This window comes from Bradysia coprophila, unplaced genomic scaffold (genome assembly GCF_014529535.1).
Source record: "Bradysia coprophila strain Holo2 unplaced genomic scaffold, BU_Bcop_v1 contig_94, whole genome shotgun sequence".
Lineage (NCBI taxonomy): Eukaryota > Metazoa > Arthropoda > Insecta > Diptera > Sciaridae > Bradysia > Bradysia coprophila.
The window spans coordinates 5,947,124-5,971,692 of record NW_023504022.1 but is presented as its reverse complement, the minus strand read 5'-3'; the positions used below and the strand labels follow the sequence as shown (position 1 = coordinate 5,971,692).

The window sequence follows — 24,569 nt, the reverse complement described above, 5'->3', positions numbered from 1 at the left end:
GGTCAGATTTCAGTTATATGCCTGATTTACCTGAACTTTTACTAATTTTCAGATTTCAGGTCAATTCAGTTCATTTATAAATTTTCTCTTCAGACTAAGCACTAATCGGATTCAGATAATCTGAGCTTTAGGCATTGTCTGACCTGTTCCGTACCTTTCTAAAAATATTTTTTTTATAATTTTTGGAAATTGTAGAAAGTTCTAGAAATTTCAGAAAAAGTGTTCCAGAAAATCTACCCTGGAACCGAGTGGTCCCTTTTGTTAAATTTTAACACAACTTGGCTGGCGCCCGATCCGTTTTCTAAAAACGAATACAATCCAATTCATGTTATTCAAACCACATGCGATCTACATATACATTAAGGCCTTCCCGCAATGTCAAAATGTTTAGCCGGTTTAGCCACAAAATATTTTTGCTGTGAAGATCTTGAGAATTCTTATTTAATTAAAAAAATTTAAATGTGACCTTGATTGATTGATTTCGCTGTGGGGTAGTTACCTTAATCTGTGCGCACAGAGGCCATCTTTGTTGTTTCGAAAATTCAAAAACTTTTATGGCCTACGTCGGAGCCATTGATGAAATTTTTGGAGCTTGGCTCCTTCACTAAACTAACCAAATAGTATTTTTGTCTCCAAGTCACTTTTAAAAACGACAACAGAGACACCATATTGACAATAAATTGGATTTTTGGCACAGCTACTCCTCACCATTGCTTAAAAATTCCCTTAACTATCTTGATCGAAGTTGATTGAAGTTGAATGTAGGTAAGTTACCGATGCACAGTTTTTAGTACACAAATATGGTGTAGCCAACGACAAATTTAATAATAAAAATAAAAATTATTTTGTATTTAAAACCACACACAATGCTTAATATCGATTGGAAGACATTTTGTGACACGTTGTTTGTTTCGTTCAACTTTTTTTTCTCGAAAATTTCTAAAACAGCAATAATTTGAATTAAAATGATAACAAAAATTATAAAAAAAATTACATTTTTCACACGAAAATAAAATTAATAAAATTTAAAAAAAAAATTAAACATTTTTCATAATGAATAAACTTGAAAAATTAACGATAGTCTATGGTCATACGAATTAATTATTAATAATAAAAAAAAAACAGAGCTAACTACATCATTGCAATTGAATCAATCGATCAATTATATTTTGAATATATTCAAAATCAATCGATTCATCACAATAAATCTACAAATTTTTATAAATAGAAAATTATATTAGGTAAAACGTTCGACTTATAAATGAAACGAAGTGGAAATACGAAAATTAATTTAATTATTTGGCTAATCAAGTTTTTTTAAAGATTTTTTGCTTTCTTATAAAATATACGTCGACTCGTACAATGACTGGTAAGCATAAACATATTTCGTCCTAATCTTGCACCAATTTTTATTTCTATTTTGGTAAATTTATTTACCGAAGTTTACCGAAAATTTACCGAAATTTACCGAAAATTTGCCGAAATTTATCGAGTTTATCGATAAATTCAGAAAATTTTCGGTAAATTTTGGTAGACTTCGGTAAACATGGTAAATAAATTTACCAGTAATTGGCCGTGTAACCAAATGATCAAAAGAAAATCCTGAGTCTTTAAGGATTTACCTTTAACACAATTATTTTTGGCCCATTTGTTTCGGTTTTTCGAGAAAGAGTGCCCATTCGATGCCCTAATGAGTATACTCAAATGGAAAAACATCCAGAAACTTCAAAGAATTGGTGGAAAATATTTCTTTTGTTAGAAATATAATTTCCCCGACCTTGACCTTGTCCACAAATTCGTAAACATTTCTTTAAAGTCCTTTCAAAAAACTTTACCATTGTTCAACCGAATTGTATCAATGCCTTGGCATCAGGTTGTTTATTTTCCAATGAAAACTTTACGAACGAATTACTACAAAAAAAGTTTCAAAGTTTCAACAATTTTTCATCGTCATAAAAGAATAATTTATTCGCACAACCTTTTCCACAGATCTCAATACAACAAAAAGTCTCCTTGAATAGTTACGATAACAAAACGTTCACCACACAGCACAGTTTTCATTTCTATTCTTTCTTTACATAAGCTATGACGCATGAACCGTATTTAGAACGGTATATGGTAATGCAGCCATATAAAACCGATTCAATGAAAAGGTTTTTCTATGTTGTGTCGTATAAACCAGGCAAGACCTCGGGCTAAACTATTTTGCCCCAAGCTAGCTCCATATTTTTCATATTTATCCGAAATTGCTTTAGATGCAGAGAGAGAATTCATGCAGTTCACTTTATTTGAGGTGTTGCCGTTACTATACATCCACATACGTGTCGCGACATGTCGTAAAGTTATTCTCATGTAGTAACAACGCATATTATATACAAAATTGGATTACTTTCATCGGTTCCCTATCAGCGTTTTCGCATTTTAATTTTGTGTAATGGAATTGCATGGAATGTATGAGTTGTCTCAGTCATAACTAGCTGTAGCAATTGTTGACAAATTAGAATTGAGGCCCGAATGTGAGTACGACAATGGTCATTTACATTATTAGATCTAGAACACTTTTCGTGTGCTGTTTGTTGATTCGAGGCGATGACGAGGTCGATAATCACACGTAAATGTGACATTTAAACGATTGATCACGATTAATATATAGAATTTTAGGATAAGTGCGCGAACTTATGCACCTAGGACAGGGCTTATTTTAGAGAATTTTAATTCTGAAAATTCCGAAAATTCTGAAAAAATTCCGAAAAACTTCTGAAAAATTCCGAAAAATTCTGAAATAACTTTTTCGGAATTTTTTCAGAATTTTCAGAATTAAAATTCTCTAAAGTAAGCCCTGACCTAGGAACCTAGGCCGATGATGGTCCTGTCTTGTTGCACAAAACTTTAGACAAAAAGTAGCTTAAAGACATATTTCAAGATCCATTACATCTAGGAATGAAAAGACGAGTCGAGTCTTCGTGTGATCCGTGATGATTCGAGGCGAAGCCGAGGTTAATAAACACACGAAAACGAAACTTTTCATTTTTATCCCGACTTAAGTAATAGATTTTATATACAAAAGAGCATCGAAAGTTGTGCTTGAAACAAGCGCAAGAAAATTAAAGTTTTCAACGAAATTTTGAAATTAGACTTCATTCGAAAAGGCTTTCAGAAAAGCTTCATTTGTTTTATTTTCGAAGCTTTTCGGAAGTCCGATGCGAGAACTGTTTCTAAGTGGACTTGAGGTACACCAGAAACACCGACATCATGCTTTCCTGATCCACGAAATTTGTCTAATTAAATCGAACGGACTTCAACATGTTTTTAAAGAACTTAACACATTGTACGAGTCTCTCTAATGGTTGACAATCGAGAGTGTAGTCAATCATATCACCTCTTGGATTTGTTTTGTTTCTTTCTTTAAAATAATTTATTAGTAAAAAATATCGAATCACATTTACGGAGCAAAACACAAGAAGAATTGTAAATAATAAAACAAAATCAACAAAAATTAAAATATTTTCTTAAAACTTAAATTACAAAATAAGTAGAATCATCAGAGAATTGATATCATTTTCTTAAAACGACACTGTCCAAAAATAAACAATTTTAATTTAAAAAAATTAATAATTTCGGCTACTGTACACAGTTAAAACAATTTACTCTTGCACTTTTAGAGAAGGAATAGTAACTTACGTCCTTGGAATTTTCCTTCCGATGTTCTAAAAAATAAAATTTTAAATAGAAAAACAACTAAATTCAGTATACGCACGCACACTATAGACACTAAACACTTATAGTAAAAGTGTCACGGAAACAAACTGATCCGGAAACACTACACGATAAACAATTCCACATATTGATTATGAAGTACTGTATTGGCAGCCGTCGCGGCTGTTTTCATTAACCGTTGTGTAACAACTTTCTCATTGATAGGTGATGTGTTCGATGGTTCTAATGCGAGTAAATGTGTTGTTTGTGGTGCTGATACAATTCCGGTTGTATAATTCGCCGCCACACTCAGTGTGGGAGAATGACGAAATTGTAGGGCAGGTGGTGAGTGATGTTGTTGTTGTTGTTGCTGTGATTGCTGTTGTTGCTGCTGTTGATGATGATGCCGTTGTATGACGGTCAATTGTGTTTGGTTATTTGTTTGAATTGGCGATATCTGCAGTGGTTGCAGGGCGTGTTGAGGAAGCATTGGAGATAGCGGTGGTGGAGGAATGTGTTGAGGTTGCTGTGACTGTCGCTGCTGTTGTGTTAGAAGATCAATGGGAAACTGTGTAAATATATTAAAAATAACTGTCAATTGGAACCTGAGGAATCAAAAAGAGAAAAGAAACAATGACAAAAGGTTAATAATCAACGTACCGAAAAGATGATTGAGTGTTAGTGAAATAAAAAATAAAATAAATTGAAATGACAATGGATGCTTATGTTCTATAAACTACGAATCGTATACAAAAGACTCCCCACACTCTTTCCAAAAAGTTGGACTCACGCTTCTTATTTAGTCAAATAACATAGTCTACCCCTTTCAAAACCCTTTCGTTTCGAGTCCTTATGTACGATCGCATAGTCACCACAACACACAATCTTCGTAGTCTAATATATGTCAACTGGGAACAAGTCATAAATCGAGTTCCTCATTCTTAACTGTCTACCTGCACCATCCACAATCCACCAAAAATTATCGAACAAACAGCAAACAGTGTTTACTCACCAAAGCGGTTTGATGTTGTGGTCCTAGATTTGGAGCAACATGTTGCGGTGGAGGAGGTCCATAATATGTTGGCGAAACTGGTGGACTAGGATAGCCCCAATACAGAATCGGTTGGGGATAAAAGGCTGGATGGCCACGCGGCGGCATGACAGCTGGCGAAGCTGTGAACTGTGTGTATCCACTGAATGCTGGACCAACCATGCCACCTGGTTTGAATTTATTAGTTAATACAAATTTCAAATGTTTTTCTTTTGTCGGATTTTTGTTTTGCTTGGTTCTTCCATTTTTCATTGCTTTATTCGGTGATGAGTGAAGTTATAATCTCGTTTAAATTAGTTTTTACAGCCCAAAACAGCTTTAAGTTTGAATAAATAATAAATTCAATACATGCACACTGATAGGTCCGTAAATAATATGTAGACGACAAAACAAACAGTGATTTACTATCAAATGTTCCAGCTGATAGAATAATTTTAAATGGAAACGTTCTCAATTTTCTGTCGCTTTCCCAATACATTTTAATGAACACTGTCAACAATCATACGTATGACTTTAGCTTTGACTCTAGAAAGTTTTCTGTCAATTTCAAAGTTTTAGACACTCTCATGTCACGGTGCGATTGAATGGAATTTAATTGAATTTGGAATGCACTTTTCATGTTTTTAGATATTAATAATCAGCTCGGATCGATTTTTTTACTTTTTGACCACATAATTTGGTGTAGCGTCACCCATGCCACCCAAGGATGCAGAAGGCGTAAAAGTGATTGGGAATTCAATCGTTAGAGGCTGAAATTCCGCATACAATGCTACAAAAAGACGGCATAGCCCTGTTAGAAAATGTTTTTCACTGAACGTCTGGCGTGTACATATTACCAGTCTATTTCTATTTAGTCTAAGGTGTCCAACCGTTTAATTCCGACACAGGAAGTAATTTTTTGTACCATTGAATGCAGAATCCCTATCGATTGACATCCCAATTACTTTTCTGACACGCCCACTGGATCCTTGACTGCCATGGATACCGCTGCATCAAATTATACGGTTAAAAATTAAAAATTCTTGTGGATTTTTGTTTGGGGTTCCGATCTGATTAATAACATACAAAGTGTACTTTATGGTCAATTAAATTCCACTCAACCGCACCGTCTTTAAACAAGTCGTGATAGAAAATGCAAGGATCACCAGTTCAATAAAAATCAAATGAACGTCAAAAGTCTAATATCGACCAATTTGGATATAATTTGAGTTTGTGACTTGTTAAAAGACAAATGAGTTTGCTGATTCCGACAAATTGAGGATTTCATATTCATTAATCGTATCATAGATCACAGTAGAAACAATTTATTTTGAGTTATGTTTTAATGATGGAGTCGATAGTATCGCTAAAGCTACTTACTCTTACTTTACAACACATAAAAAGATCTATTACTGTGACAGTGATAAAGCTTGTATAGTTGTACAGTATTTAGACGGATAATAATATAAGAAAAGGTGAAGAAATTCATAAAAGAAATCAATAATAAAGACAAAACACTCACCATTATATAAAATACACCACAGCCCCAAACACCGAAAATGAATTTTTTTTTTGGCTTTTTATTTTCTTTTTTAATTTGCAATAAAAGTAGTTTTCACCGCACCAACAACAGTAGTTTTTGTATTGCCTTGTTTTTATTATAAAAAAAACCCGATAACCACACATAAAAATTGATTAAAATGACGTCCACTTCCAGTAAAATGTAATACATTTCCTTTGCTCTAAATTATGTTGTAAGTTTTGATAATATCATAAGGTGGGCTTTATCTAGGTGAGACCTTGGGTGAGTCAACAGTTTTTTTATCGTTTCGCCTTGTGTCTGTTTGTTAGTTGCACATATATATTGAATCGATAAAAACTTAATTTTTCCGAAAGATCTCTTAAACAGAACGAAATTATGCATTTGATTGCGTGCGATTCCATATATATCTTACCAACGGTCTGCTGCTTCAATAATGAAAAAAGTGTTAGTCTGTTGTGTTAAGCTAAAATGTCCTAGCAAATATAAGTCAATGAAATGACCACTACATTTATCGAAAGTTTTTCATAACAATTTGTTAACTGAGCATTTGAACCGAGTGGAAATCTATTGAAGGAAATCATTTCGCTGTAACTGTCGATACCATTCAGCTGTTGCATAATTTTCATTTATATGTCTCGAATAGTACGACAATAAATACTGGGTTTGATTAGGGATGGGAGACGTTCAAAATTATCGATAATATCAATCGAAAGAAATTATCGATAATTGATTAATCATATCGTTATCGATAATTTAATAATTATCGATAATTATCAAAATATTGAAATTCGATAATTATCAAAATATCGATATTTTGATATTTATTTGAAAATTCATGATAATATACCGATATATCGGAATATATCGATAAATATCGGATTTTCGGACCGAAATATCGATATATCGAATTATCGATATCTTGATAATTATCAAAATATCAATAATTATCGATTATCGATATTTTTTTGATAATTTTCGATAAAAAAAGTCGATAATTATCGATTATCGATAATCGATAATTATCGATAATCATTATCATTATCGCCCATGCCTAGATCTGATTATTGGTAATTTAATTTACCAAATTTACTGAAATTTACCGACAACGTTTTTCGATAAATTCAGATTTTGGTAAATAAAGTTACCAATAATAAGCCCTCATTAATACCAACTTTGCACTAAATAACCAACTGAGGAAAGAAGCTGTTACAAGCAAGCCATATTATTGGTAAATGCATTTAAGAATTTATAAACATTTACCGAAATTCCACTAGATTTACTAAAAATCTACTAAATTTACCGACAATCAAATTCGGAAAGTTTTCCAGAATTTTCAGTAAATTTCGATAAATATTGGTAAACTTTGGCAGGTATCAGTAAATTCGGTAAATGAATTTACCAATAAAAGGCCCTGCTTATACGCCATTTTTACCTTAATATAGACCACAGGTTCTAAACCTCATAATTGCAAAAAGTTTTAGAAAAAATTTCAATTTAATTTTACATCTTGAGAGTGTTGATGATTGAATATTATACTCTGTGTAGTAGAACTGAACGTCGGACCTAACTATCGTTCCTTTTCATTGTAAGTCATCACACACATTAGAAATAAGCGATAGTGAAGAAAATATGACGACAATTTTCTGAAGATTTTCTATCTCTAATTTAGTAGTTTAACATCCATTCCACGACTTAGGAGTAGTTTCTGTTACAAGCAGAGCGTTTTATTCAGAACTAATATTCCTGAGAGTAAATCCTGACCTCTTTCAAAGTCTCAACGAAAATTTGTGACATTTTTCATTGAGAATTTTTTGATAATTTTGAGATACAGTTAACGACAATCAATTCTGTGCCGAAGTTTTCATAGACCAGCTGGCACTTATCTCTGCACATTCTTACTAACGTATGTGGGTATATATACTACCAGTTAGTGAGTACAGTGAGTGCAGCTGTGTAACTTAGAGTATTTATTGAGTTCAGCTGAAGAAACCTTCGATACAAAAACGATTGATGCCAGCTTTATTTAAGGAAGATTTAGGATATTATCCAGGAATTTTAATCCAGAATATGAAGATCTGTTTTCAAGCTTAACACATACAAGTACTAACACGAAATATATTGTTTTTACGATCTGTGTGCAAGGGACTAAAAGAGAACAGATATTCGATTAAAAAAATGTTTGTTTTTGTTGTTTTAAACCAAAACCACCTTATTATCATCCAACATAAATATATAAGTGTTCGCAAACCAGTATGTCTTTTCTACACAGCAACACTTTCGGTAATTGTTTTTTCTTTTTTGTTTTAGACCATTTTGATTAACGATTCACCCAGAGCAAAAGCAGTTGAACAAATTATTAACGAAAATACATAAGTGAATAGCGAAATAAAATAATTTTTTTTTTGTTTATTTAAAACCATAAATAGATTAGGCTGGAAAAATATTTTTTTTTTAAATTTCAATAATTTTGTTACGTGAAAAATGACCTCTTTTTGTATCGTTGATTATGCTATAGTTTCTACGATAAATTCTCCGAAAACAAAAATGTCTAGAAAAATGTAATGATAAAGCGAATTGAACAAAATCCATTCATGACAAATTTTTTTGTATAAATTTTAAAAACTATTATCCTTACGATGGTATTACATACCGTTAATGCAAAGTTACATTTATGTTAATTTCATTTAAAGTTATTTAATCCCGACAGGTGCGGCACCCTTCAAATCCAGTCAAATCTCAAAAAGAATGCCTAGACTCTGCAGGCAATAAATTGATGTCAAATCTATTTGATCGATTGAGATTGGACTGTTGTATACTATGGTACCGAGTTCTCACTCGGGTTGTAGTTTTCTGCAAATTTGTTTTGTTTACAGATCAGGGCTTGTTTCTGGGAATTGTAATTCTGAAAGATTCGGAAAAATACTCCGAAAAATCCCTAAATTTTTTTTTTCATAATTTTAGGAAATTCATAAAAAAAAATTAAAATTCCCAACAATATGCTCTGTTACAAACTGGCAGAACACTATGCAAGAGAATATATTGCGAACCTCAGTAATATTTTTGTGATAATAAAGTTTGGGGCATTGAGAGTATGGGAAGTTATCAGTTATCAGTCTTCAGATGCACTCTTTAAGTGTTAGGAAATTTTAACATTTGAAAGTTCCTGTATCACGAAGAGTGAGGACAAATTTAGCACAGTGAAACATCATTTGTTACAGGGCTTTGAGGGATTCTTTTGAAAAACAGCCTGCCCAAATCGGACGCATTTTCTAGTGGATTTTTTGATATGTGGCTAGATAGGTATTGGTCTCTAGAAGTCAAAAATACTTTCAAAAAAATTCGTCTAAGCTTGTGTGGCTGGTGAGAGGTGACCAAAAGCCTAAAACATGTACTTTTCTTATGGAAATTTCTCGTAGGCCACGAAACGTACAAGGTCGTGTGGGGTGTCATTAGAAAGGTGTTTTCCCCATATGATACTGGTCTTAGCTTTCCAATAATACCAAACATGCATGGGTAGTGTTTCGATGAATGTAGTTTTGGAATGAAAATTTGATGCTCAGTATCGCTACTTAAAGAATTTCAAAACCACATTCATCGAAACACTACCCATGCATGTTTGGTATTATTGGAAAGCTAAGACCAGTATCATATGGGGAAAACAGTTTTTTTATTTTTCTGTTGCTTTTCGGATGCATGGGAACCGTTAGAAGTTCGCCGAAATTATCCATTTTTAACCCATACTTTCAACTGCTCATAACTCAGTGTAGATGAATTTTAAACCCAACAAGACCCAATCTGCCCCGAAAGTACATGCAATTACCTTTCTAATGACACCCCACACGACCTTGTACGTTTCGCGGCATACGAGAAATTTCCTTAAGAAAAGTTCATGTTTTAGGTTTTCGGTCACCTCTCACTAGCCACACAAGCTTGGACGAATTTTTTTGAAAGTGGTTTTGGCTTCTAGAGACTAATAACTATCTAGGGACATATCAAAAAATCCACTAGAAAATGCGTCCGATTTGGGCAGGCTGTTTTTCAAAAGAATCCCTCTTTATGAATGGATATTTCGTATCGTGGTAAAGGTGCTCACGATACAATCGATCAAGGTAATCAAGTAATTCCTTAAATTACTTTACTAAGGAAAATAATTACAAATTTTACAGAAAATCTTACTCCGAAGCCCTTTAAAGTCCTTGCAAATTTACTAAAAAAAAAATGTGAAAATTCACTGACAACTCATGATCAATAATGGTCCTAAATTTCACCAGGTATATTATGATAATATATGCAAATCACAGAGGTTTGTGTAATAGGTTTTAGTTTATCGAATTTCAAAAATGCGTGGAATCAAAATCATAATCTTATTTGATAGATACATAAAAACCAAGACCCATATACATCCCTAGTCCCATGTTCTAAATGTTGAATGTCATTAATAAAAAAAGAGTCATACAGCTGAAGCATACCTGGCAAATAAAGAGGGTTTTACAGTCTGTAAAGCTAATGTTGTTGTTGTTTGTTTTCGTATTAATTGAAAAAATTCTGTTAACCCTACGTTATGCACATTTATGCAACAAAGCAATGCACCACACTACACAAAAAATTGATTATTATCACAAGAAAATATTACCTCAGCTACAACACCACCAAAATTTGTTTGTCTTTTTTTATGTCAATTTTTGTTTAATTAAATTAAATCTTAACTAAACCTAGAGCTAAATGAATTAAAATTAAAATTAATGGACGAATACAACAGACATGTATATGATTATATCATTGATATTAGAATTTTATTACAACTTGCTGTTTTGTCAGTACGGAGTAAAAGAATTTTGTTTTTTTTTAATGTCACCACGCAAATTGATTAGGTTAAATAACTAGTGCCGATGCCGTACTGTAAACCATTGATTGAGTCAAAACATATATAAATGAACCGGTAAGTGTAGGTAAAATTATCTGATTTTAGCAAATGGGATAGGTCTGTTGAAAGCAAGAACTATTTTTTGGAAAACATTTTCCAACATTTTCTTGATATTTTCACACATTTTCCTAGATTTTCCTTAATTTTCCATTAAAATATTTGGAAAATTCGAGTAGTGAGACTACTTGCACCTTAAAGGTGTAAATCGTATGGGACTAAATGGGACTAGTCCCACTCTCGGATGTCTGGCTTGAATTTAGTTCACCTAAATACCATATGATTTAGGCCAATTTAGTCCCACTTAGATCCATTTATTCAGATTTAGTATATTCTGTCCGAAAAATGCGGCAGCACTCATGAAAATTTCAAAAAAATGTAAGAAAAATCTTGAAAATTTAGAAAAATGAGGTAAAATGTTTTCTAAAAAATAGAACCTGGTTGAGAGACAGAGAGACAATTATTCAATCGGAAGCTCAATTAAATACATTTTCGTCATTTGAAATTGTTATAAAGTAGAAATGTCTAAGAATTCAAGCTTGTGAAGCACCACCTTGTGTCACAATGCTTGTGAACATGAATTGGAAATAATCTTCTAAAATTCTCTCTATTCTCCCATGTCCAAAGTCCAATGTCTTGGGTTCAATGTGAAAAAGACCTAAACATCAAATTTGCCTTAGGTGCACAATGCTTGTGAACATGAATTGGAAATAATCTTCTAAAATTCTCTCTATTCTCCCATGTCCAAAGTCCAATGTCTTGGGTTCAATGTGAAAAAGACCTAAACATCAAATTTGCCTTAGGTGCACAATGCTTGTGAACATGAATTGGAAATAATCTTCTAAAATTCTCTCTATTCTCCCATATCCAAAGTCCAATGTCTTGGGTTCAATGTGAAAAAGACCTAAACATCAAATTTGCCTTAGGTGCACAATGCTTGTGAACATGAATTGGAAATAATCTTCTAAAATTCTCTCTATTCTCCCATGTCCAAAGTCCAATGTCTTGGGTTCAATGTGAAAAAGACCTAAACATCAAATTTGCCTTAGGTGCACAATGCTTGTGAACATGAATTGGAAATAATCTTCTAAAATTCTCTCTATTCTCCCATATCCAAAGTCCAATGTCTTGGGTTCAATGTGAAAAAGACCTAAACATCAAATTTGCCTTAGGTGCACAATGCTTGTGAACATGAATTGGAAATAATCTTCTAAAATTCTCTCTATTCTCCCATGTCCAAAGTCCAATGTCTTGGGTTCAATGTGAGCAAGACCTAAACATCAAATTTTCCATAGGTGCTTCTGATATAATGTTAATGACCAGAGGAAACGTTAGGTCACAACGATAATTCCGAAAGTCTATTCAATACGCATAAGCTACCACATGAGTAGAATATTATGATACGTCCGAATGTGCATGCATAGTAACAGCAAAATTGAATTTGAATTTGTCGAAAATTACGCGTTTGTATTTCGACTTTTGTTGTGACTCTAAAGTAAAAGTGTTGCATTAGACAAGTATTTTGTCAGCAAAGGGATTCTTTTGAAAAACAGAATCTTGACATCGGACGCATTTTCCATTGGAGTTTTTTATATGTGCCTAGATTGGTATTGGTCCTTAGAACCTAAAACTACTTTAAAAAAAAAAAATTTCGAAGCTTGTGTGGCTAGTGTGAGGTGATCAAAAACCATGAACTTACACTTTTCTTACAAAAATTTCTCCAGTTACACGAGCCGTACAAGGTTGTGTAGGGTGTCATTAGAAAGGTAATTGCATGTACTTTCGGGACGAATAGGGTCTTGTTGGGTTTAAAATTCATCCACACTGAGATATGTGCAGTTGACGTTTTCAACCGAAAAAAGACTGAAAACTTACACTTTTCTTACAGATATTTCCCGAGTTACACGAAACGTTCATGGTCGTGTGGGGTGTCATATGAAAGGTAATTGCATGTTCTTTCAGGAAAAGTAGAGCTTACGGAAGTTTGGTAGCATCTACGATGAATTATGTGAAGTTGAAATGTTAAAGTGCTTATATTGTATCACACTTTAGCCACACAAGCTTCGAAGAAGTTTTTTGAAAGTAATTTTAAGTTCTAGGGACCAATACCAAACTAGGCACATATGAAAAAGTCTAATGGAAAATGCGTCCGATTTCAAGATTCGGTTTTTCAAAAGAATCCCTCAGCATTGATTCGAAAGGCGTGAAATGAAGGAAACTATGAATTGTTACAAATATGCGGACAGGCGACCACTTCAAAAATCAGATAATTTTCTGAATAACATTTTCCATTTCTGTGTTCCCCAAAACATGACCATTTTTTCACAATATCAATTCAATAAATTTTATAATTCAAATACAAAATATAAAAAAAGAAGGGAGAAAAAGGTAAAAATTAAAAACTAAATGTTCAACAACAATCAAAAAAACAAAGAAGAAAGACATTAATTAATAGACCATCATAATATGTAATTCTAAAGCTAAAAAAAATATGTTTTGTGTAAAAAACGTTCCTCTATAATAATAATAAAAACAAATGGAATGATCAATGAAATGATTCGTTTAATTGTTGCAATTTTCGTTTTCTTTTTTCTCATTTTAATGTTTCACCATCAATTATTTATAATAAAAAATGTTCCCCAACACCTTTGAAAATTTGATTTTCCTTTCGATTAATTTGGTGGTGTTAAACAAAACGGATCGTCCGAAAAGAAAGGAAAATAAAATCGTTCCAAGCTTGTTATTTGCAATGAATTGTGGAATGTTTGTTTACTCCCTATAATTTATATCGATGAGCGCAGACAAAATAAAGGGAAGTGGATATGTACAGCACGAATATTTCGATATCAAAAACCAATGGAAAATTTCCTAGGTTCATTCAGAATATGAACAACTACTCACTACTCTTGTCGCGACTCGACACATAATGGTTTTCACAGAACCTTCAAAATGTTTGTATCTGATGCAACAGACACAATTTTAATTTTCTTCCCATATAGTTGAAGTAAGATGTCAATCAGGACAAGTGTTACTATTGTTGGGACTACTTTAGGGGAAACGTTTTTCCAAATTTTCTCAATTTTCTTACATTTGGAAAAATGGAAAAATTAGATAAATAAACTGATAAAATTTGGAAAAATGTTTCCCAAAAAATAGACCATGCTATTCAAGTGCAAAGAACTTGCGCATCAGGCTCAATTTTCTATGAATAAAGTCTTATTCACGAAGTCATCTATCTTTTCGAGAGAAACACAGTTCCTTCTGTGATTTCATCAGCCTTCGAATATTTCCTATGTTCCTGCTAGAAACAGTGGTCTGGCAAAGAAGAAAACTTTGCGAAATCTGTGAATGAAATGCTCAATCCACGGTAGCGTGGGCAACAAAGCTGTGAACTTTTACTAATATCTCGAGAAATTTAGAAGCTAAAAAAATGTCAGGCCCCAGTTTTGTTACTAAGTTAGCTATTCCCTACAACTTTGTAGAACATCAAAGAGCTGTAGGACTAGCAGGAACCGAGAAATTTGTTGCCCACGCTACAAGATTTTCCACTTTTAAATGGATTGAGCCCATGCTAACAGAAATTGTGTGGCAACAGCCTCTGTTTCCACCTTCGATTTCTAGTCTGCATAAGCCAAATTCACGAATTATCTAATTTTTATGAAGGTTCGGAATGTGTCGATTTTGACATGACCTGAACCTGGAATCCCAAGTAGCATTTCAGAAAAAATAACTTATTCGTTAAAATAACGTTGTAGCAACGTTGTCACAACGGTTGTGCAACCGTTGTTGCCCGGTTATAGTTTAACCTACGTCAATTAACCGTTGGATAACCGTTAAACAACGAAAAAGTTAATAGTACATTTTCTACCTTGGTGTATATTTCGAGAATAACTTCGTATGTACAATTGTATATAACGAGCGCCAGCGAGTGTATATACAATTGTACATAAGAAGTGATTCGAGAAATATACACCAAGGTAGAACAATGTTTTATCTCCTGCAAGCTGATATTTCATACATTAGCGAAATAACCACAAAAATTTGGATTTAAAATTAATTAATTAAGCATGTTGTTTTAAAACGCATTCACAACAAAAAAAACATCATACAGAGAATCCTTTATTTACTTACTCACACACATATACTATCCACCTAAACATTTCGTTCAAATAACATCATTCCGACTACTCTGATTACTTGATCGATGTAGAAGTGACTAACGAACCACTACCGACACCAATTGCATCGCGTTATGTGATTTGTTGGCGTAGTGGTCAGCATGTTTGGTTGATATGCTGCTGGTCCCGTGTTCGCTTCCGCCGTTCGGCGTTTTTTTTTTTTTTTCAAATATGTAGATGGAAAGTAAATTTACCCTAGGTGGGTTATGTGTGAATTATCCAATCGTATAGGCTGTGGTTATGTATGTGTTTCTGTTTATATGCAGAAACGCGTAATGTATGAAATATCAGCTTGCAGGAGATAAAAATTATAGTTGCTCTACCTTAAATTTTTAACTTTTTCGTTGTTTAACTGTTATCCAACGGTTAATTGACGTAGGTTAAACTATAACCGGGCAACAACGGTTGCACAACCGTTGTGACAACGTTGCTACAACGTTATTCTAACGAATAAGTTATTTTTTCTGAAATGCTACTATATAGTCGACCTAAAACGTTTTAAGTTAGCTTTCCCATTAAAATTAACCAAACCCGACAAGACCTGATTCAACATTGACCTGACGTGATTTAACCTGACAACCTGACTTGACCGGAGGTAAATTTTTGTAAAATGTAAAATGACAATTTTTTTACATAAAACCTGCCAGGTCAGGTCAGGTTATTCTCCTTCAGGTCGAACCAGAGGTCGGGTTCGTCTTGGACCATTTTTTGCACATAAAATACGCTACAGTATAGCGGCTATACTGTTTTCGTAGGATAAGATACTATCACTGGACGTTCCAGAGTAAGTTGTCGTTCATATTCACACTTTTAACTGACATTTCCACTTCCCCAGAAAAATGATCTTGCCGTTACTCAATTTCGCTGTTAGTCTTTAAATCGGTAAAATTTGAACCAAAATTAAGTGAACTAATCTAATAGCTGCTTTTAATGCCATATAAAAAAGGATGGATTTTGAATTGTCTTAAAATTTATTAATTTCGCCAGTCAAGTTCCGAAATCCGAGCGGAACGAACCCGATCGCGGGAAAATATTTCTTTTTTTCTTTATAATTCAGAAACTCAGGATATTTTCTAGCGAATGATAATTTAAATGCATTTTGCGTCACGTACACGTAAAAGAATATTACTGTGGTCAAACGGGACAGCAAGCCCAAATTCATAGATCGATAAATTGAATCACATTTTTCATCTAAAACGCTTCAAATTCGGCTTGTCAAAGGAAGAACAATCTTATCACAACTCCAGGCATTACAATGTTATTGCTAAGAAATGTAGGGCATGTGGGAATGTATCTCTCTTACAATATAATGTGCCTGTTCGTCTAGTCTATTGACTGTGTGTGTAGAAAAATGTTAGTTTTACAAGATAATAAAGAATTTTATAAAATTTAAACCTAAAATTCATTGTCATGATACTAAAACTGAGGGATAGAGAGAGAATGAGTGGATGAGAGAGAGAGAGAGAGGAAAGAAAATATCGCGTGAAAGTTAAATTGTAATTGTAATCAATAAAATCAAATATTATAATTCAATGGAAAAATTCAATAAAACTCACTTCACATTGGAAGGGAAAAAAAAGAAGAATCGTTGAATGTGTCTAAGAAGCAAGAGTCTCTATATAAGTATATAATAGTCACGATTAAATTATAATAGCTCAGCGCATAAATAAAAATATATTATTTCTGTTCCAGGTAGGTGTATAATATAGAAAATCTAACTATAAATTGAGTTACAAAAAAACAATTGAAATAATTATTTAAACTTATTAAAGTACGCGTTGAATTGCGCTAAATTAGAATATATATTGCGTTAATTGCCCCTTGTATCATTTTCGTTTTGTTTTTTCTTCTCCTCATTTAATTCACAACGATAATTTGCCAATTTAACAGAAATTTATTCTCGTAACAAATCAACTCACATTGTTGGCGGATAGAATGGTGAATAGAAGCTTTGTGGGGGCGGCGGTCGCATAAAGTGTCTTTTCGGTGCACTAACTCCCGCCGACGGATCATGCTGAAAGGCACTTTCGTACGACCGTTTAATGCTCGTTGTCAATTGTGGCGTAACCGTTACAGCCGGTGTCATTGTGGGTGGCGGAAGAGCCGAAGCCAATGAATAGGCCGGCTGAGTCATCGGATGTGGCATCAGACCGAGTGGAAATTGCGGATGATGCGAACGCGGCATAAAAACGAATTGCGGCGCATACGAATACGAAGGAAATGAGTGACTTTGCTGGGCCGGCGGATGGGGAAGCAAAGGTAAATTCGGCAGATAATATTGCTGTTCCGATTGAGCGGCTGCAGCCGCTGCTGCAGCTGCTTGCTGACGAGCGAGTAAATTTTGTTGGGCTATGAATTGGGCTTGCTGTTGTGCTAGTAGAGCAGGATTGGGCGGTGGAATGGAAAGGGTTAGTGGAGGAGGAATACCCATTGGAATACCCGAGGAAGATGGTGGTGATGCGGCTTGTTGAGCTTGTGTTAACATACCGGGTGATAATAATGCAGGTTTTGTTGGATTCGATGGCGAGTGCAGACCACCGTTTAGCACCAAATTCATATCGTCACCGGAACATTGGAAGACCTCGATGTAACGGTACTTTTTGCCAAATATCATGTACTTGTTGTGCTTTAATTGAGCTGACGCACGGGCTGATTCTTCGGAGTCCATTTGAATAAATGCTTCACCGCTAGGCTGACCCTGGAAATGAGTGAAAGGAATGAGCCTGGATGCTGGCGCGTATTTCATTTCGATTTGTACTTGAGCATTGTACACCATGTGTACACCTTGGTAGATGATGTTGTTAGCAAAATCGGCCAAGAAATGTAAAATGTGTTCCACTCGGGCTTCATACGGAAGTCCACGTAATCGGATACAGCTTTTCGATGTTCCGCTTGTGATAACATGCTGAAATTGTGGTCGGGTAAATTTTGCACTTGGCAACCTTTAGAGTATCGTCGGACTTACTTGTGGTAAAAGTGGCATTTGTACGGGTTGTATTTGTGTTATGAGAGGTGGCTGTGCGGGTTCGTAAGTCTTTGGATCCATTGATCGATTCAACACCTTGAAAATTCAAAAATTTGTCACATTTACAGTAAAACAAGGTTATGGCACAGAAATTGCAATTCAAATATCCTCTCACCAACGACAATCCACTTTAAATGTTTGCATTTTAGTTATGGAAGAAATAAACTCAACCGAATCCAAGGAACTGGTTATACAAAAACATCAACTAACCTGTTGTACTTCAGCAGTTGTCGATCTAAATAGCTCGATGTAACGTTGTCCAATCGACTCTCTATGGCGTGACAAGGCCTTAGACGAGTCAGATTCATTTGCAAAAAGTACAAAAGCATCACCAGTCGATCGCCCGTCCGGTTTCTTAACAAACAAAATGCCATCCACACCATCTAAAACATTGCACGGTTCGCTACCAGTAGCAAAAAAATCCAGCTAGACATTGAGTGAAACATTAGCGACCCTGTCCGACGGTACGTTCCATTTCTAACAGTTAAAACTTACCACTTGCTTAGCAGTACAGTCATAGGGTAAGCCACGCATTCGAATTATCACCTGCGCACCTTTCGACAAAAAGGCTTGCGCTTCATTGTGAGCGCCACCAGCCACGTTAAGAAAATCTTCACCAGATGCCCGATAAACTTCAATGTATCGATTGCCGATGTGATGTTTATGTCTCTTTAATGCCATATCTCTATGTTCTTGTGACATAAATCTAACTAAAGCTTCGCCGTTACGACGACCTTGCGCTGACAAACACAAAGCTACACCACCTCTGCAATGAGAAACAAAATGTTGCGATTACAATGGGTACAGCCACAAGTTATCGATTATCGCTGATCACGATCACATATCACTGGAGGGCTACACGTCCCAAACAGGTACACATGTGAATTTTCATGCAAAGGGCAGAAAACCCGAGAAAATTTGAAAAATTGTCCTCATTTTCGGCCCCGAAGCATGAAAATAAGATGTGTCAGTTAGTGTTCGTAAGATTTATTATTTCTTCCTTAATCCATCTCGATCTCAGTGCATTGTAAGAACTAATTAATTCTCTGAGACTCACAATATTTCCATTTCCTGGAAAATCGCTCCCTGTAACCGAGACCGAGACCTTTGACTCATCGAAAATTTCGTTAGTCACGGACCTGACTTCGAACGGAAGTCTGACCTTTTTCCAATTGTTATACACTCCTAGATTACATTAGTGTTTTGGGGAACCCAGATCAAAGATTCTTTGTTCCCTAGTCCCATGACCTTACTACTTATATCAGGGAAATTTCCCTGTTTTCGATAAGACGTCATTAAAGCATTCGCCAGCTAATGATGGTACATCCTCATCTTGCAGTTCATAATACCTGAAGGTGCGACACCTGATATTGGTGTAAACTTTACTGTAAAGTGCACAGTTCCTAAGGATATGTATATCAGTGTCTCCCGACCACAAGAACAGATAGGGTCGATGCACATGCTAAGACGACCGAAGACGCACCAACGACTTGTCTTATTTCCGATCTCGTTAGTTTAAGAAGTTCATTACTCCAGGATTTCGACACAACAGGTCGGAATAGCTTTGTGTGAATTTCTCTTTGGAAAGCTGTCCATAGTTGTTGATGTTCTTGTAGCAGTCATTGTGCAGCCAGAGTTTTCTTAGCTTCCTTTGATAGTCCGAGCTTCGGATCCAGTCCTATAAAATCCGATTTTAGATTGGCAATCTCATCAGGCTTTTCATTCCGAAGAATCCCACTATGCCCTGGTACCCAGATACGGTCACACGGTTAAGATTATCAAGTTCGTTCATCACGTCTTTACATTCTTTGACCAGACGTGACTCAAGACAACTGGTCAAAGAATGACGCTCCTACAACACGAATAATATCTCATATGTAGGATCAACCACTAGGATGAATCAATATCAATGAATCATACATTGAGTTTTCGGTAATCTTAATCCACCTACAATTGTTAAAGACTTTCTTTTAGAAGAGAGTCTACTCTCCCTCACCGTTTCAAAGGTCTCAAAAATCACTTTAGCGGCTAAAAACCTCTCGATTAAGTTTCCAAGTAAAAAATTCACGTAAAATGTACGTGCTGAGGAAAAAGTCAAGAAAAAACTCGTCAAATTATCAATTTTTTTAAAGATCAGAAAATTCTTTAAAAAAAAAAATTGTTTTAGTGAACAAGCACCAGTTCTACTGTTATTTATATCGCCTAACATTTTAATCGCTGTAAATTTACAGTGATTTCTGTTCCAAGCAAGATTAGATTATGTATTGTTAACACCAAAAATTGGTTGTCTACAACTACTCGGCGGAGATTATCATTAATGTGTAGCTAAAGATAAAACCGAACGACATCATCTCACAATAAAAAAATATTCAATTTTGATAGAATTCTAAAAATGTATCTTATGCATAAGACCGAGTGTTTGTAACCGAATTATTCATGAGGTTTTCTTATCATGTGTACAATGTAAAATGGATTTAAGCCAAAGTGAAAAACTTTATTACGAAAAGACTGTGTTCTACCACGTTGATTGCAAATATTATTGTACATTGCACCTCCCGACCTGTTGTTATCAATGCAATAAACAAAGACACGTAATAGGCATATAAAAACAACGCGACATGAAAAAAAACCCGAATGGCATTTCCTCAAAAAAATGTGTTACAATTGTGATTACGTTATTGCAATAGTTGCACGTAAATCATGACGATTTCAAAGTGCTTGCCCGTCGCATATATTACAATATGCTACACATAGACTTGTATGTAATAGCAAAAAAAAACAATTCGTGATATTGAATTTCGATCTATATATTAAACGTCTAGCGTCGACAACGTTGTTTTATGTTTTGTCGTGATAATTTCAAGAACAAATTAAAATATTTAGAATAAAGAAAATCATCAACTTACTTTGCCACATTGAGTCCTCGAAAAAATTTCGCAATATCTTGATCGCTACTCTGCCATGGAAGTCCTCGCGCTCTGACTATACACTGTCCATCAATTTCTTCGTCTATTGAGCTAAAAATGAAATTTAAGAAGAGAAACAACAGTTAGGTCCACAGATTCATTCACTTTCTTTTCGTTTAAATTCGTCAAATCAAAAGAATGCCTCCTTAGATGCCACGGGCCTGACACTAGATGCCCCCAAGTGTGTCATTATCTTCACTAATTTAGGTACTGTGTTGCAGGACATGTCAAACACAAAAAATAGTTATTTGTTTACCGAGAGGAAAAAAATATGAAATTGCAACAATGGCGGAATTTGTGGCCAGACCGAAGAGAGAGCCGCAATGTCGCTCAAGTTGGAATTGACTATTTCTCTCAGAAGTGAACGTAAAGTTACTTAAGGTTTCTCATATGTTTGAGGTGTGATTTACCGTTTTTATCCACGAAATAAAGAATATCAATTCACCATACCACTTTTGAAAACATAAACAAAGTGACAGTTCAAGTGAGAAAAGTTCTATTTTCTCCCCACGGGAAAGAAAGTGCTGTACTTTTATCACTAGAAATGTCATTCGCCAAAGCATCAACAATAGTTTTATTTACGTATCTATTGTAGACGATATATCTTAGGCGATTTCGCTTATTGTAGTCCGAACGAAGTGAGGGCAGCAAACGAAAGTTGCTTAAATAAACCGTCCACAACAGATGCTTGTACAACTTTTCATGTAAGGGGCCGATAACCCGAGAAAATTACCGACACATGAAAACATAACATGGCCTATTGAGTGGAGAAAATAGGTTAAATCAAGCCGTACATATGAAAAATATCTTCATCCGAACACATGAAACTTGTCACTCATCAAAAACTACTATGAGATGAGAAACGTGCTCGTTTAGTTTCACATACATTTTCAATGGCTTATCACAATGCGAACCTTGCCGTCGGAACAAAATATACTTTCGAACACTTAAAGAACAATATATAACTTCACAGCGTTCGAGTTCGAAGTTCAGTTATTAATTTGTTACAGAAAACGTATCCTGGTTCATCCTTACATTGAATAGATAGATGACACCGATGTTGACACGCTGTCAAAATTCTTATCAGAGACGAGTTATTGTACCGTTCGGTTTTGTCTTTCAAGTATTGTTAGTTCCAAACAAACAATCGACTTCAATTGTTAATGCTTATAAAAGCCACCTGCGGCACTTTTTTTCCGAATTTGCTATGTCAAGCACATTAACTGTATGCAACTAAGCAATAAAATTTGATTCGATATAGAGGAACTGTGCACTTTAATTATGCTATCACACTGCTTGCAGGTGAATTTGTATAAAATTCACTATTGTATTGCTTGTTATACGAACTGTGATATCGAAATGTTTGTAAAACAATGAACTATTATTGTTGATCCATCCGTTTACACTAGACTTCGTCCTCAATTGATAATCAAAATCTAACTGAAAAAGATTCGAAAATCGAAAACCATACAAACACACAAATTTCCAAACTGAACATAAAATGGAATTGTGTGAACTGTGAACCAATACAAGCAAATGACAAAAAGTTTTTTTTTATTTCAAAATTGTATATAAATAGTTAGATGACCATTTCGTTCTATATTAATTGTGTTCACAGTGTGATCAATACAATTATGAATTGAGTATTTTGCAGCATTGATTCGGTGCAAAAATTCATTTACACTCGCCAAACCATGAAAACACACGCGTCAAAAGCTATCGGAAACCACACTTTTTTAGCTCTCTCTTAGCAGACCTTGCAAACAGGTCTAGGGATCCAGGCGATGTTTTCCTTAATGGTGGAGTTTGTTTATGTTATTCGTCAAAGAGAGAAATTTGATAGGAAGGCGGAGCTTACTCTCCGTATCAACGAGTAGTGTGATGCACATCGAACGATCAACTCGTTCGGCTTTATATCGCGTATTTTCGGTTTCGTTTTTATTCTCATTCTTCTTCTATACATTCAAGTTCAACCTTGAACGGTGTGTATTATATTTGGTTTTGATGTTTGTACTGTGATTGAGTGTGTTCTCTTCATATGATTAACACAATTTTCTACGCTTTATGATACGAAAAACAGAAAAAACAAAAAGAGCAAAAGAAAGTGAGAGAGTTAGCTCCGCCTTCGTATACATCAATTCAAAACAGGTCGCATGCGAGTAAAACATCATCTATATCCCTAGACCTGTTTTCAAGGTCTGCTCAGTGAGAACACATTATATCTGTGAATTCGTATACCGAGAGAATAAGTTTCGTCGAGACGAAAACGTATACTGTAATTTCGTGGTTTCAATCCAAGTGATGCAAATAACTAATTCAATCTTTTGTTTCATTTTCACACTGAATTGTAATGCTTAACTGAACCCATGTTTTACGAACATTTGACCAAAGTTACTTCACTTTTCACCCTGTGTAACGGCATGTAATCGAATCAGCAATATACAATTACAGTCAATGTTCACATGTATATTATATGCTCGTACTGTTCTTGACGACCATAAAAATATATATTTGAAAAAGCTATTCAAAAGTTCGTAAGCAAATACTGATAAGAATTGGCCCCTTAGACATGCTTGAATACAACGTACGTACGTACATATATTTCGTTCAATATATTATTACTGTATCGAGTGCAGGTATACATCAGTACATTGATATCAAGAAGCTAGCATACATTACGCATGGTACTGCTAGGCTAAATAGAGCTGAAGATAATGTTCTTCAATGAATCACTTTTAAAACGTTTCAGATAGGGCTACAGAAACGTGGACAATGCTAAAGGGGTCATTCACAACGACCAGCGTTACAATAGTACCACTCTTTTAGTTCCACTTTTTTCGTAAAAGGAAAAAGTGGAACTATCTTCACGCCGCATATATGCAGCGTTACAATAGTTTCACTTTTTTAGTTCCACTTTCCTTTTTACGGAAAAAAGTGGAACTAAAAGAGTGGTACTATTGTAACGCTGGTTTCACAACGCACGGGAAAAATTACGGATTTTAGACCACTCTGGAAACTTGAGGACGGACTGGTAAAAAATTCGAAAATGTATGAATTGTACGGTTTTGTCAAGCAACTTCTCTCTCAACGAGGCATGCATATAATTTGTAAAAATGACCCACCAACATGACAGTAAAGCTTAGAGTAATTTTTGTATAAATTTTGAGAGAAATCTTAGAGAAAGCTTGAAGAATGAAGGGTATTTGATTC

The 24,569-nt window shown here is 34.6% G+C and overlaps 1 protein-coding gene across 2 annotated transcripts in view; it reads right to left on the bottom strand.

Moving 5' to 3' along the window:
* Nucleotides 1-3,400: 3,400 nt before the first annotated feature.
* The window catches only part of LOC119085124 (RNA-binding protein fusilli), a 62,637-nt gene continuing 41,468 nt past the window's right edge, over nucleotides 3,401-24,569 (bottom strand). The window contains exons 7-15 of one of the 2 annotated variants that reach the window (XM_037195389.1): nucleotides 21,300-21,410; nucleotides 18,889-19,159; nucleotides 18,604-18,819; nucleotides 18,334-18,429; nucleotides 18,127-18,273; nucleotides 17,856-18,066; nucleotides 4,709-4,914; nucleotides 3,743-4,264; nucleotides 3,401-3,704 (exon numbers count right to left, since the gene is read on the bottom strand). In XM_037195389.1, coding sequence (XP_037051284.1) covers nucleotides 3,821-4,264; nucleotides 4,709-4,914; nucleotides 17,856-18,066; nucleotides 18,127-18,273; nucleotides 18,334-18,429; nucleotides 18,604-18,819; nucleotides 18,889-19,159; nucleotides 21,300-21,410 — 1,702 coding nt within the window. In that variant the 3' untranslated portion in view covers nucleotides 3,401-3,704; nucleotides 3,743-3,820. Of the gene's footprint in view, nucleotides 3,705-3,742; nucleotides 4,265-4,708; nucleotides 4,915-16,477; nucleotides 18,067-18,126; nucleotides 18,274-18,333; nucleotides 18,430-18,603; nucleotides 18,820-18,888; nucleotides 19,160-21,299; nucleotides 21,411-24,569 lie in introns of those variants that run through there. The other variant, XM_037195390.1, reaches the window with a different exon arrangement.